This window comes from Aotus nancymaae, unplaced genomic scaffold, assembly GCF_030222135.1.
Source record: "Aotus nancymaae isolate 86718 unplaced genomic scaffold, 86718_ANA_hifiasm-v0.15.2.pri h1tg000029l, whole genome shotgun sequence".
NCBI classification, from domain to species: domain Eukaryota; kingdom Metazoa; phylum Chordata; class Mammalia; order Primates; family Aotidae; genus Aotus; species Aotus nancymaae.
The window spans coordinates 85,052,038-85,067,633 of NW_026988442.1; the positions used below are offsets into that span (position 1 = coordinate 85,052,038).

A 15,596-nucleotide genomic window follows, 5' to 3' on the forward strand; every position below is an offset into this window, starting at 1 on the left:
GGAACACCCTCAGTTTCCTCCTCTGTAAGTGGGGATAATCACAGCACCACCTCGTAGGATTAAAATAGTTAATACATGGGAAATGCATGGGATTACTCCTGGCACACAGGAAATGCTAGATCAGCCCTGGCAGTCATCATCGTTGCTTATTACATAACTTGAGTCTCCATTCCTTGCTACCAAAAGAACTAGTTATAAAGAAAAATAATATTTTTGTTTTCTTTTTTGTTTGTTTTGCAGCAAAACTTATGTTATTCCTTTGCAGTGCAGCTGTCCTGTAGATTTTGAGTTCCATATCACTTTGATTCAGTCTCATCAAGCCTTTGTTATTGAGCCAACATCAGGTAAGGAGTGTCAAGATTTCAGGTTTCCAATTTCTTCTGAGTTCTCAGATCAAAGAGAGGATTTGAAAAGTAGGTGTCAAGTTCTAAAAACAAGAATAAGCTGCATTCGAATATTATGTTTTCAAACACATAACAGTAATGAATTTTACACACATCTGACAAGATATAAATTGGAACCAGACACTTCAGAATAAAAACACTTTGGGATAATTTGTATCATGTAGATAATTTTTAATAATGTTCAGGTAAGTTTCTTCCAAGATTGAAACTTGAAATCAGAAATTGATCCATTCCCATTCTAAGTCTGGCTTCTGGAGTACTTGGTTTTATATCAACCTAACAATTCAATTTCAGATAAAATACGGGCTGTGCGCAGTGGCTCATGAATGAAATCCCAGCACTTTGGGAGGCTGAGGCAGGTGGCAAGCCAGGGGTCTTGATCACCTGAGATCAAGAGTTTGAGGCCAGCCTGGCCAACGTGGTAAAACACTGTCTCTGCTAAAAATACAAAAGTTAGCCGGCGTGGTGGTGGCACCTGTAATCTCAACTACTCGGGAAGCTGACGCAGGAGAATCACTTGAACCTGGGAGGCAGAGATTGCAGTGAGCCGAGATTGCACCACTGCACTCCAGTCTAGGCAACAGAGCATGACTCCATCTCAAAAAAAAAAAATGGAATATTCTTTCTTCCAGAGCTTTCAGAATCTTAGTGAAGGGTCTGATGAATTTGTCTCCTTTGTGATGTGGACAGAATGTCTTTGCATGCCCCAGAGGACATAGATCCCTAGGCTGCTAAGGACATTTGACAGTGAGATTTTACACCTAAGGTAATCTCTGCTTCCCAGTTCCTGTCTCTTGATATTTAGGTTTGGGATTTAAATATCTGTCCACAGTGGTCTACAGTGGTCTACTGTGGTCTACTGTGGACAGATATTTTAAATTGTTAAACAGTTTAACAATTGCTAAAATTGTTTTAAGTCTGGGTATTCATTTGTTTACAACTCTTTCAGTGCTGCAATTACATATTTTTTCCAACAAATGAGTGTTTAAAGCAGAAATTGTGAATTAATTCTACATTATGAAATGTACATAGATTATTTTCTAGAGGACCAGGAGCCATTCTGAGACTTTTTTAAATATAAGGTAACCACTGTTTATATTGCAAAAAACAGGACTTGATTCTCTTTCCAGAGAAAAGAGGCTTATTATTTTCAGCTGTTTGGGCCTAAAAAAGAAAGGAAAATAAATGGTCCTAAAATTATACTAAACAAGATAATATTTCAGATGTTAAGTATAGTTGATATTCTCACAATAGGCCTTTCTGTGGGTCCCTGCCCCTCTGATGGTCCATAATTCTATTAAGTTCCATGGGCAGAAGGGACTACTACAATTTCTGAGCTGTCACGATGGGAGCTGCTCTAGACAGGTCAGTGTGCATGTTTACAGGTATGACTGAGGTGGGTACAGACAGGAGGCCAGGAATTTGTGGTGTCGGAATGAACTCATGAAGACCTTGAGACCTTGAACTGAGCTGACATCAGTAGCCAGGAAAAGGAAGAAAAGCTCAACACCTTATGGCCTAGCCATACTTCTTAAAAAATTGTGACCTAAGACTCAGAATATTAATTTACCCAAAGGGTTTTGAAACACAACCTATTCAAAACAGGGTACTCTATAGACACAAAAATACAGCACTAAGCAGGATTGACTGACACCTACGTATGACACACTTTAAAAAATCATGCAGGCCTTTCCTCCAGTGCTCAGATTATGAAATGCTCAGCCACAGAATTCAGACAAATGCATGATATGTGAGATACTTTGTCTGATTCATCAAATAAGATTTTGTGGTTGTTTTGGTATTTTATTAATTAATATTTTAAATTTGTCCTTTAAGTGAAATTAAATTGAATATACCAGTTTGGAGTTGAGAGAGAGGGGAGTGCTAGGGACATAAATTTGGGTGTCACTGGGTGTAGTACATTTGTACAGCCATTGGACTGGACATGAGGTCACCTTGGGAGTGAGTGTAGATAGAGAAGTGGACTGAGGATCACTCAGACACTCAGAGGACAGCAAGGGGAAATGGATCCAGGAAGAAAGAAAGACCAAGGAAGAAAATCAGGAAAGTGCAGTGCAAGAGAAGAGAATGAAGGAAAGAAGGAAGGAAGCCCGGCAAGCCAGGGGTCTTGAACTTTGGGATCCCTCTTTTGCCGTACAATGAACGACCATACAATGGTCCATCCAATGAATGACGTGCATTGTATGGCTAGTGTTGCTGATGTGGCTTTTCAAACTGGTCTCATGGGCTCCACCCGTCAGTCTCCTTTGTCGCTATTTTATGAGTCTCAGGGCATCACTGGTCCACCAGTCTCAGGAACGTTCTTGGTTTGGCTTCCCACTTTGTTGATCTGTCAGTACATCTTTGACTATTATACTTTTGAGGTTCCAGAATTCCACCTGCAGTGGAGAAAGCCTTGGCTGCGTGGAGAGTGAGTGCAGCTCAGGTGATCTTGTGCTCACTGGTCTTCTGACTTGCCAGGCATCTGTCCTGACTCGGAGGCTGCACAGCTGGCCAGTCACGGATGGCTTTTTGGCCACAAGGCATTATTGCCTCCATTTTACAAGCTGGGTTCAGATAGACTGAGAAACTGGGCTAATTTTAGACAATGAGCGTGTATATTTGTAGACACTGTTTCAAGCATGTGTTTAGCAACCAATTTCTAAAAGACAGGGAACGTCTTTACTCTGTTAGGTTATGAAGCCACATCTTCTCTAGGAACTAGAAGCATCATCTATGCACACCTTCCATGCATTTTGTGCTCAAGTTTGCCAAATGAAAAAAATTTGAATCAAGCTATTAATAATTCTGTTTATAAGATATGCCCTCAGCTTTGACTCAGCTGGCCATCCTTAAGATGCAGGTGTGTGCTGTAGCTGTCAGAAGCTGGGCCCGCTGCTGGTGGTGCCAAGATATTCCTGAGACTGGGGAAAATGAATAAAGGATTTTGTGACCTTCCTGTACTGCTGACAAGAAATCATATGCAACCAAAACTTCGAGAACACTCTGTTGGTAATTTTGGAAGAGGCAGCAATACACAACTTTGGCCAAGATGTTTTTCTGTGAACTCTCAGAGAAATATTGACCAAGATCTTATTAATGTCGGAGATCAGGCAAATACCACAAAACATTTTTTGCACTTGTCTACTTGTCGGTATGTTGTGATCCTGGACATTCCCTTGTCACATATGCAAAGGATCTAACTCATATAAATGGTGAATTGCAGCATTAAATGGCTGGCTAAGCAAGAGTTCCTTGGGGGCTATTGCTTAGAGTTCTTATATAAAGTTTCAGTAAGTTCATTCTCTCTCTTTTTAATTGTGAGAAATATATAAGCCACTTACAAATAATTTTATATTTTGCATTTTCTTCTGAAATCCAGCTTTCCTACAACTTTATATCGGTTTGGGAGTAAACCCAGAGCCTCTGCTCTTGCTTTGACCTCAAACCACTTTTTGGTTCTAGATGCTACCTGGGGGCCACCAATCCAGCAGGAAGCACCTTCCAGCAAAACATGAACCCCCATCCTCCAGCGTGGCACAGGGACACCAAGAGCACTGTACCCTACCTGTCAAGGTTCAAGGCTCTTTCATGCAGCACCTGCACTGGGCAGCCTGTCTGGACTCACCCGTAGTCCAATCACGCCATCTCAGCTGAACTCAGCCATACTCCTGGCCAAAGCTGCCACTGTGCTACCCATTTAGATTGCAAAAAGGAGCACATGCTGGCTCCTTTTTGCCTCTATTTTCTCCAAAGACCCCTTGGCCCCTGGCTGCGGTAGTTTATCCCATAATAAGCCCTACCTGCAGGGTCCAGCAGCCTTTGGGAGTCCAGGGCAGAAGCATTACACACAGAAGAAAACGATGAGGGGAGGTTGCCCCTACTTCTCTGCCCTGCCTCACTGTACTCCTGCGGACAGGTGAGACAGAATACCCCCAAAGCCCAGCACAAACTGTACAGGGGACAGATCAGGACTGTCAAGGGGATAAATGGTAAGACCAGATCTCCAGCACACAGTGCAGGCCTGCATAAAATGCTTCTTGCTGGTAGTTAGGACCATAATAAACAGCCTCATCCCAGAAAATGTATACTGGCTGTATGACTGCTTAGAGAAATGACAACATGCAGGTCTTTGGCAGGTTCACTTCCAACACGTGATGGAAATTAGTGAAATAACCAGCAGAGGGCCTCTGACAACCTTCCAGGTCAGCAAATGGAAGAACAGCCGGGGGCCATATGTAGGGTTGGAAAAGAGTGCTCATGAGAGGTAAAATCGAGAGATCAAACCTTTAAAAGATTTTCCAGGCCGGGCGCGGTGGCTCAAGCCTGTAATCCCAGCACTTTGGGAGGCCGAGGCGGGTGGATCACGAGGTCAAGAGATCGAGACCATCCTGGTCAACATGGTGGAACCCCGTCTCTACTAATACAAAAAATTAGCTGGGCACGGTGGCGCGTGCCTGTAATCCCAGCTACTCAGGAGGCTGAGGCAGGAGAATTGCCTGAACCCAGGAGGCGGAGATTGCGGTGAGCCGAGATCGCGCCATTGCGCTCCAGCCTGGGTATTAAGAGCGAAACTCCGTCTCAAAAAAAAAAAAAAAAAAAAAAAAAGATTTTCCAAAGCACCAAACCCAATCGTGAGGAAGGGAGAATAATTAGGGACACTTAATATATGATATGGAAATGAGTTCCCTAGCTTTTAGAGGACATAGGTAAATTAATTAATAATGGCACACTGAAGAAGTCAGGAAAAGCTGGACAGGCAGGTGGCAATTTTCTGTCACATTGGTAGCAATGCCCAGTTTTACCTGGTGCTCAATATACCCTTGATGGGTGGCAGTGGTTGCACACAGTGTGGCTGGTGTGATGTTCATAATTGCTTCTATTTACTAATCATTAGCCACATGCCAGGTGCTGTGCTAAGCACATCACATACGCCATCTCATTTAATTCTACAACCTTGTCCAAGAGGACCATTTGATGGGCTATCATTCTGGACTGGTTGAGCTCAGTTGACCACAGCAGCAGTCAGTGAACTTAACCCAGAGGACAATGCCTGTGCGTTAATGAAGCTCTTACCTCACATCTCTACTGCCCATCCAGAAGTGCTTGTTCCAGCAAGGCCGGGAAAAAGTCAGGGATGGTTTGGCCCATCCTCTCACCCTGCTGGGAAAGACGGTCTTCCAGGAGGCTGGAAGAGAAGGCGGCTTTCATGATGGACAGCAGGCAGTTCTGCGGGTCCCACAGTGCTGGTCTGGGGTAGGTGCCATGCCAGAAGACAGGCAACACAACAACAGGGGAAGAAAAAAGAGTCATTCTAGGTATATAAATAAGTATAGAAGAAATGAGGTTAAGCAAATATAAATATTTCTTTAAAAAATGGCTTTATAAAAAATGAAATGTGTTTGTTATTTTAAAAATTAAAACACTGAAGAAAAGTACCAAACCCAAGTTGAAAAAACATTACCAAGAATCTCACCACTCCAGAAATAACCATCACGAACATTTAACTAACTATCCCTGCAGATACCTCTCTGTGCTTATGAACAAAGAGGAGAAAGAGGTAGGTTGGAGGCATATGATAATGCAGAGACACAAAAAACTACAAGAAAACTTGGATCATGTGATACGTAAAAATGTCGTTACTTGATATTAACTGAAGAAAAAGTGAAGCTAACAGGAATTGGTGAACTTCCTTGGTATAGGAAATATTCATTCCTAAAATTCGTTGCTAAAATTAAGAAAACAGATAATGAGGCCAGGCACAATGACTCACACCTGTAATCCCAGCACTTTGGAAGGCTGAGGTGGGCAGATCATGAGGTCAGGAGTTTGAGACCAGCTGGCCACCATGGTGAAACCCTATCTCTACTAAAAATACAAAAAATTAGCTGGGTGTGGTGGCATGCACCTGTAATCCCAGCTACTTGGGAGGCTGAGGCAGGAGAATTGCTTGAACCCAGGAGACGGAAGTTGCAGTGAGCCAAGATTGCGCCACTGCACTCCAGCCTGAGTGACAGAGTGAGGCTTCATCTCAAAAATTTTTTAAAAAAGAGATAATGAAAGCATTAAGAGGTCAGAGCCACTGTTGTCTTCAACTGTGTGCTTCACCTTCAGCTGGAATCTTGGCCATGGAAAACGGGAAACAGGCCAGGCATGGTGGCTCACGCCTGTAATCCCAGCACTTTGGGAGGCTGAGGTGGGTGGATCACGATGTCAGAATTCAGGACTGGTGAAACCCCATCTCTACTAAAAATACAAAAAATTAGCTGGGCATAGTGGCTCAAGCCTGTAATCCCAGCTACTCGGGAGGTTGAAGCAGAATTGCAACCAGGAGGCGGAGGTTGCAGTGAGCCAAGATTGTGCCACTGAACTCCAGCCTGGGCTACACAGTAAGACTCTGTCTCAAAAAAAGGAAAGAAGGAAAGAAAGAAAGGAAGGAAGGGAGGGAGGGAAGGAGGGAAACAGAACGTGTATACTTTCTCCCTCCCTTCTTAAAACTCTTAACTTTGTTGAATCCTTCTGTGTTTTCTATAGCATTTGTATTCTCTTTTGTGACCATAAATGCTGCAGCTATTTCATTTCTATTGAAATGGAGCCACGGATTTGACCTTTATTCTTTATTCTTAATTTAATTATTTATTAAATTAATCAATTTAATTAATTTAAATTTATTAATTCTTAATTTAATTCTTTATTTTATTCTTTATTCTTTATTCTTAATTTATTCTGTACATTCCCAAATTCTTCACTTCAGTTTTTTCTGCTGTCTGGATGCTGTCACCTCATGGCTTGTTAACCAGAGCGCCCTGGGGCCACATGCCTGAGTGCTGACATGTTTGACAGTATCTCTCTGCTGTCTGCAATCTTGAAATACAACCTGGTGAGGTATAACAGTCTTGGTTTGCAACTTGGTCTATCTCAGAACTTAGTAGACATTGCTGATCATCCCCAGCTTTGACTTTGCTAGGAATTTGGAGGCTGGGCTGAGTTGTTCCCCATCACAGGTGAATTCTGGATGCCCTCAGAAATTTTCTTTTCAGTCTTGAGGTTAAGCAATCCAGCAGGATATGTATTGGTGTTGTTCTGCATCATTTTTGTCCCCTGGAACATGGCATGTCCTTTTGATCTGGAGAAAAATGACTTGCTATTTTGGGAAATGTTTCAACTAGTAAAACCTTGAAGGTTTTCATGTTTTATTTGCTTTGTTATCTTCCGCAGGAATACCAATTATGTGTGTATGTTGGTCCTTCTTTGCCTTCAGTATCTATTATCTGCTTTAAAATAATTTCATTTCGTGTGGATTTCTCATTCCTACCTGCTACATCCTTACCTGTGTTTTCAGCATGTGTATGTGTGTGTGCATGTGTGTGGTATTTGCATGAGTGTGGTGTATATGTGTATGTGTGTTTATTGTGGTTCCTTTGCTGCCGTTTCCACCTCGGTGACTGTGTTACTCTATGTGTTGCTATAAAGGAATATCTGCATCTTGGTAATTTATTTTTTAAAATAAGAGGTTTAATTGGGTCATGGTTCTGCAAGATGTACAGGAAGCATGGTGCTGGCACCTGCTCCTGGTGAGGCCTCAGGAAGTTTCCAACTATGGCAGAAGACAAAAGAAGAATAGGTGGCATTAGACGGTGAGAGAGGGAGCAAGGGAGAGGTGGGGAGGTACCAGGCTCTTTAAACACCAGCTCTCATGTGAACTCAGGGCAAGAACTCATCATCGGGAGATGGTACTCAGCCATTCATAAGGGATCCACCCACATGTCGCAAGACCTCTCCCACCCCCAACAGTGGGAGTTACATTTCAAAGTGAGATTTGCAGGGGACAAACATCCAAACCATATCAGTGACAGTTCCTTTGTGTTTGTTTGTTTTCTGAGCTCCACCAATTCTCTTTTCGTCTCCTTCGGGTGCGTTCTCACATTGCTTCCTTGAATTCTGTTGACTGTTCCTGTGATAAGGCCATACTGTCTGTTTTCTGTAAGACTCTGATGAGCTACCTGTGTTCTGAGATTGTCCTCTTATCATGTGTATTCTTTATGTGATTTTGTTTCTGTTCCTCTCCTCCTTCAAAAAGTATTAATTTTTAATTTTGCAGTTTACATGTACAGTACCTGTGGTGTTCTATTCAGCACTCTACTCGACGTTGAATAGAGCCTGCTGCCAGCAAAAGAATAATGTGAAAGAAGGGATAATCATTTGAATAGCTGATGCTTTCACCATGCTTACCATGTGCCAGACACTACTGTAGGAGATCAGTCAGGGTAGTGGGATAAATTATAGGAAAGACACAAACTTCTTGGAAGGCCAGGAGGTTTTGCAAAAGCTTTGGGAAAGGGTTATGGCTGAAGGCAGCTGAATCCTCTTACCTTGAGCTAATGGCAGAGGGCAGATAACAAGGGAATGCAAAGGAATTTATCCAGATAGATTTGTTTACCTATTTCTCGGAAACCAATCTTTGATCATCCATGTGCAGGACTGCCCCGGATGTTAATTACCCACAAATGGTGTTTGCTCCAGGCCTTTGTCATTAAATCTGTACTGAATAAATGTGAGCATCTCCAGCTCATCAGGCCGCACTTCGGGCTGCATTCAGCTGTGCTAAGCCGTGTGGTCCCTCAGCCGCGCTCATAGGCAAAATACCTGTGTCTGTGAACTCCTTTCATCCGTCGCTCAGCCAGAGTCTGCAGGATAGACTGGGCATGCTACTCTGGATGCACAACTCATTTAATATCCCCAACAACTCTTATGAAGTAGATTCTATTATTATGTCCACTTTGCAGATGAGGAAGCTGAGGCATGGAGTGTGAGGTAATTTATATAAGGGCACACAGTTAGGAAGCAGCAGAGCTGAGGTTGGAATGCAGGGAACCCAGCCACACAGTCTGTGTGTTCAAGCCCGCTGGGAGAATGTCTCCCATCTCTGCTCAGTGGTCACGAGGGCTGGTGGCTCCCAGGAGAGTCGTCTGTGCTGTATGCTGCCGTGCAGTGGTCACGACTCTCCTCTCTCCCCATCAGGTCACTTCCAGTGCCTTCTGAACTGGGTCTGAGGTCGCAGACAATGGGCATGGCATCGCAGCATAGCTGCTTCCTCAGCCACCTCCCCTGCTGGTCTGTGATGGTGGAGTTTGGTCTCTTTTATCTCTGTCCCTGCTCAAGGCCCAGCCATACTCTTACATTTTGTCACTTTAACCAAAGAGTAGTTGGAGACTTTTCCAGGGCTAGGACTCTTACTTTAGGGGAAATCTGCACCTCTTGGTTCTCAGCATGCTCCCATGCCTCAGTTTACAGGATTTGGTAGTCATGCTTTTTATTTGTGCTTTAAGGTTGCAACCATTTCCCTATTTAATAGACTTTTTCTTGCCATTTTTATCCTTCTTTTCCTTATTGTTTTGTGATTTTGAAGGAGGGTAGTTGAGCTGAAGCTCTACTTCACCATCTTTTGCCAGAAATGCTCTGCACTTGGTTTCTGCTGGGCTCACCTCCTCCCTGTGGTCTTACATTCTTCATCTGTCCATTTATTCCACAAGTAACTACTGAGTGCCTGCTGGGCATCAGACACTGGTATAGGCATTGGGTACCACAGAGAGCAAGACAGACCTGGTCCCTGCTGTGTTGGAGCAGAGATGCCAGTCGGGGGAGAGAGGCAGGCCTGCAAACAAAAGATGTTGTCCAGAGTAAAAATGGTTGTGAGAAAAATAAGACATGGTGAGGTGACCAGGTGACTGCTCTTGACTGGGTGGTCAAGAAGAGCCTCTTGGAGGAAAAGTCATGTCAGTTTAGACCCAGTTGACAAAAAGGCACCAGACTTGGGAAGAGGATTTCAAGCAGAGGAAGCTACCCATACAGGGTTACAAGGCTGCAGCAGGCTCAGCAATGGTCACATTCAAGGGAAAGATGAGAGCCCAGTGTGGCCAGGTGTGTGAGCAAGGGGAGGAGTGTGCAAGGCCTGTTGGAGAGGCCGGCAGGGGGTGGAGGAGGGTGGGTGTTAGGATTGGGTTCTGAGTGGGGTGGGAGTCTACTGGAGAGTTTGAAGCAGAGGGGTGGCATAGCCTGATGAGTATTTTAAAAAGTCTCTTTGACTCCTGAGGGGAATGAGGGTTGGAGTGGCACAAGGTGGGCACAGGCAGCCCCCTCAGGAAGGAGCTGAGATTGGTTCAGATGAGTGGTGACCTTAGAGATGGTGAGGGACGTATGGTGGAGTGGACAGGCTCCAGCAGTGGGTGGCTTGGCTCTGAAACCCCTCCAGTCGCCCTGACCTCCAGGGGTGCTGTCTCTGCGATGTTAGGCACCAATGCCTATGTGCTGCACGTGCTGCTTCTGGCCAGCAGCTTATATGCTTGATGGAAAAGAAATTCCTGGCCTGGCTTAGTTTCCCAAGCATCCTCTACTCAGACTCCTTCTCCACATTCCCTGTCAGTACAGGCACAGCCCTCAGGCTGTCTGGTCTTGCTGCTGAGGTCTGCATTTTGGATATTTGATGGACAGGGATGAAATAGAAAGTTAGTAGATTCCAAAAGACTTAATTTTACCACGTGTTTCTAGTCCCAGTCAAAAAAGCTTGCTGAAGGGAGAAAGAAATAGAAGATTAAAATAAGTGCAGGGGATTGTTAGTGTATCCGTATGTGCACCACATGTGTCTTCCATTGCTGTGAATGAGCAGGAGCTATTCTTCCTGGAAAATTTAGAAGTGAACACGTACCCGAAAGCCCCCGGGGCTTCTCTTTCACCTCTTCCCAGTAAGTCTCCAGGCCTATGCTTTAAAACAGACTTTGCAGAGGCTGCTGTGTCCTTGTCTTCTGAGCTGTCGATTCGCCTGTACTTGGCACTATTGTGGAGCAAAAGGAAGACCTGGTGCTCTGGGATGCTCATACGAGTGGTTTGGCGTCGTGAGGCAATTGCCTCTTCCTTTGTAAGAACTCAAATGGGTCAAGTGTAAGTTTTTCAAAGAAATATTTCTTCTTTTGGATATTTTAATGATAATTCACAAGAAATTGTTACTTGATTTATTTAGCATGAGGATTGGGAAAGCCACATTTATAGGACACACACTACGTGCCAAGCATTATCCCAGACGCTGTGCGTTATCTTCTCCTTTAAGCCCTGTCCCATTTTACAGATGAGAAAGCTGAGCCTCAGCTAAGAAAGCCAAGCTTAGTTACACAGTTCGTGTGTAATCCAGCAAGGTCTGAGTCAGGGTCTGTGCGTCCCTGGGGCCTCGCTCTTGCCCACAGTCCCTGGGCAGCAGCAGAGGCTGCGGAGTGTGGCCACTGTGGGTGGGATGGTGGCCCTCCCTTCTGTAACCCAGTGAATCGAAAGCCTTGTTAGAATGTGGATGATTTTAAAGCTATATAGCTATTAATTTCTCAACAGAAGCTTTGAGAGATTAAGTAGTTTACCCAAAGTCACCCAGCTAGAGGTACCCTAAATCTTAGAATATTAAAATCAATACTTATAATGTTACCAGTAGCGGGTGTCCAGGTTCTTGGCGTTCTGAACAAGGAATTGGACAAAATACACAAAGCAAGGAAAGAATGAGGCAACAAAAGCAGAAATTTACTGAAAGCGAAAATACACTTCACAGGGTGGAACCAGCAAGCATAGGGGCTCAAGAGCTCCATTATAGAATTTTCTGGATTTAAATACCCTCTAGAGATTTCCCATTGGTTACTTGCTGTACACCCTATGGAAATGAAGTAGTGGCCCACAGTCAGAGGCTGACATAAAGTTACAAACTTAGACTTCTACGCTTTGGTTGCTTTCTGTCATCAGTCAGAGATACCTTCAATTTCCCATCTGCCACGCAAAGTGGTGGGGGGTTTTACACAGGGAGTAGCCTCCACTTTTTTTTGTTACTTAGGTGTGGAGAGTTGGGGTTTTCCTTCTGATTTAGTTCAAGGAAGTCAGCATGAATCTGCCTTAGGTTCCCTGCCTCCAGACCCTATTCTGCCTCAATAACACCTTAAGTATGTGGATCAAATGGCTCTGTGACAATTTAGACAGAGTGATCTGTACTTTCTGAGAGATCTTTGAAGAAAAAATTATTTTAAAATTAAATAATTTTACAGTGTTAGTACAATGTTGTGACACTGTCTGGACATGGAAAAGAAGAAATTTTTTAAAATGATCAATGAGAACACATGGACACAGGGAGGGGAGCACTATACACTGGGGTCTGTTGGGGGGAAATGGGGAGGGACAGCGCGGGTTGGGGAGTTAGGGAGAGATAGCATGGGGAGAAACGCCACATATAGGTGAAGAGGAGGAAGGCAGCAAATCATACTGCCACGTATGCACCTATGCAACAGTCTTGCATGTGCTTCACATGTACCCCAAAACCTAAAATGCAATATAAAAAAAAAAGATCCCTGTCCTGGGCCTCACTGCCATAATAAGTAATGTGCTTTTATTTTCCATCTCCTTTTAATAACTTTTCATATTTAAGCACATGCTTTATATAATTGTAGTTCCGGCAAAGACACAGTGGTAGTTCCTCATGACTTCATTTACCATGATATTATTTTTCCGGTGCTGTTACTTTTTTTTATGATACCCATCATATTGATAAACTAGGGTTCTCTTAACCTTCAGTTGATTTCTGAGTTTTTCCTCTCCTCTCTGTCTCTGCTCACCACCTTCTATGTTGTGATTCAACATTACCCCTGGTTATGTTAAGGATGGTGATCTGAAATTGACCAGATGAAATTGACCTGAAGCATGAAAGAGCAATTTGGGCTTTTTTTAAATGAGGTAGTCATTGTTGGGGGTGGGGGGTACCCTTCTCACTTTAAAATATATGAAACATACTCTCCTTTGTCCCACTGTTCATTTCTGTTGTGCAGTAAACTGTAACTCCTTGGCACAACTTTCACAGCTGCTAACATTTGACAATCCACTGCTCCCTGTGTTAACTGGCATCCTGTTAGTGGAAAAAGCAGTGTATTCTGGTTGCCTAGACTACACCTTAACAGTGTGCTTTATGTATTAGGTCTGAGCTGGCAGCACTTAAAAATAAATCAGCCAGGTCAAGGCAAACATTAATCCTTGCTTCCAGAGCTTGTCCTTGTTTTTTTTTCAGTTAATGAGCTAGAGCAGGAGCAATAGAATGTTCTTATTTTAGAGCCTCACATGAATATATAGGTTAAAAGGGGCTATTTTCTGACCAAGTGGGTGGTCAAAGTATTAAAGGCCCACACATGATGGAGAATCACATTTTCTATCCAGCTGGTCTTAGGTTGGCTCACGGACCCAAGCTCTTCTGCTGATTCCCTCCTCCCTGCAGTGGATTCTAGGGTAACTAGTGGGTATCATTGAAAGAGTTTGACTTCTGCTCTCAGGAAATTGATGGAGACCTATTTCTGAAGCACTGTGCTGGGGATCCAGGAAGATAAAAAAGGTATGGGGCTGGTGTCTGCCTTCCGGGCTTGTGATCTAGTTGGGAGACGGGGAAACTTCGAAAGGTTACAAATCAGGGTACACGAGTTCAGCAGGGCTGACAGAAGGTTCCCGAGGAAGGAGAGGCAGGGGGACTTTGTATGTAGGTTGATATAGGCTTTCAAGTTTGGGTTCATTCACTCATTCAACAGGAATTTATTGAGCTGGGAGTGCGGTAATGAGCAGGTGCCCGCTTTCCTAAAATTTACACTCTAGGAGAAGGCAGATGGTAAATGTGATAATTTCAGAGAGTAGGATGAAGCGGAAAGAAAATCTGGAGAGAGAGCATTTCAGGCCTAGGAAATTGCAAGTGCCGAGCTCAAGGCAGCAGGAGCCAGTAATAAGGGATTAGAGCCAAGGCCCTCTCCTTCTCAGATCCCCACTCCCACCTCTCCTCACCAGGGGGCCCTTTCCTTTCCACCCACTTGCTTTCCCATGCCCTGTTGGTATTCATGTCTTGACTTTGTATTTTATGTTCGTTTGTTCATTTACTTATGTTTTGCTGTCCCCAAATAGAATATAAACTGTGAGGTCTGGTATTTGTTTTGTTTGCTGTATCTCAAGTGCCTAAAACAGTGCCTGGCACACAGCAAGCACTCACATGAATGGGTGAAGGGAAGGCCCATGTGGTTGATCACAGGGAGAAGGGAGGGGAGCACAAGATTCAGGAAGCAGAGAAGTGGGTGGATGCAAAGGAGGGCATGCCAGGCACTCATGGGGGACTGTGCCAGGTCTCCGCAGGGACAGTGGGAGGACCAGATGCACAGGGGCAGGTGGTCTCATCTGGAAAGCAACCTAGGAGCCTTCAGTGGAAGTCAGAACATTTGTCCTCCAGTTTACATGCCAGTTGGGGACAGCAATAAGTAAGTAAGTAAATAAATAAATAAATAACATTGATCCTTCTCTTTTTCTCTCCAAATTTGTTAGCACTTACTATGTTCCAAGCCCTGTTGGCACCAGAGATGCAAAAGAGGAATTAGGCATGGTGCGATATTTGACTCTGGGGAGAATAGCAGTAGATTCTAAAGATCTGAAAAGAGAAAATCAAATTACACAAAAAAGAACTGAATCATTTGGACACAAACTTTCATGTGTGTTCCTAGCTTTTCCTGTTGCTTACAGCATTAATATTGACATCTGGTAATTTGCTTACAGATGATAGTTCTGGGAATTCATGTCTGAATCACTAATGCAGATTGATATGTATATATTTATAGAAGTGACACAATCAAATAATGACTGTGAAGGATTAATGTAGTAGTAAATAAGATCATGTAAACATGGAGAAGTTGATTCACAGGTATTTAATGAAAAACTACATAAGGATAGTGGAAATACTGTACTTGTGCTTAGCATGGGAAGAATGTACAGTTGACCCTTGAATGACGTGGGTTTGAACTGCATGGGTCCACTTATATTCAGATTTTTTTTCAGTAAAAGTTAAACTGAGTGTGCCTGCCTCTTCTTCCACCTCCTCCACCTCTTCTGCCGCTGCCACCCTTGAGACAGCAAGATCAACCCCTCCTCTTCCCCCTCCTCCTCAGCCTACTCAACATGAAGACAAAGAGAACGAAGACCCCCTTTGTGATGATCCACTTCCACTTAATGAATAACAAATGTATTTTCTCTTCCTTATAATTTCCGTAATGACATTTTCTGTTCTCTGGTTTACAGTAAATTATACATATAACACATAAAATATGTGTTAAATGACTTTATGTTATCATTAAGGCTTCTGGTCAACAGTAGGCTATT

At 43.6% G+C, this 15,596-nt stretch overlaps 1 protein-coding gene across 4 annotated transcripts in view; it reads left to right on the forward strand.

The window, feature by feature from the left end:
- Positions 1-15,596, forward strand: part of CFAP221 (cilia and flagella associated protein 221) — a 120,379-nt gene that overhangs the window by 42,265 nt on the left and 62,518 nt on the right. For all 4 annotated transcript variants that reach the window (XM_064382836.1, XM_021667933.2, XM_064382837.1 and 1 more), the window contains one exon: positions 241-344. In XM_064382836.1, coding sequence (XP_064238906.1) covers positions 241-344 — 104 coding nt within the window. The remainder of the gene's footprint in view (positions 1-240; positions 345-15,596) is intronic.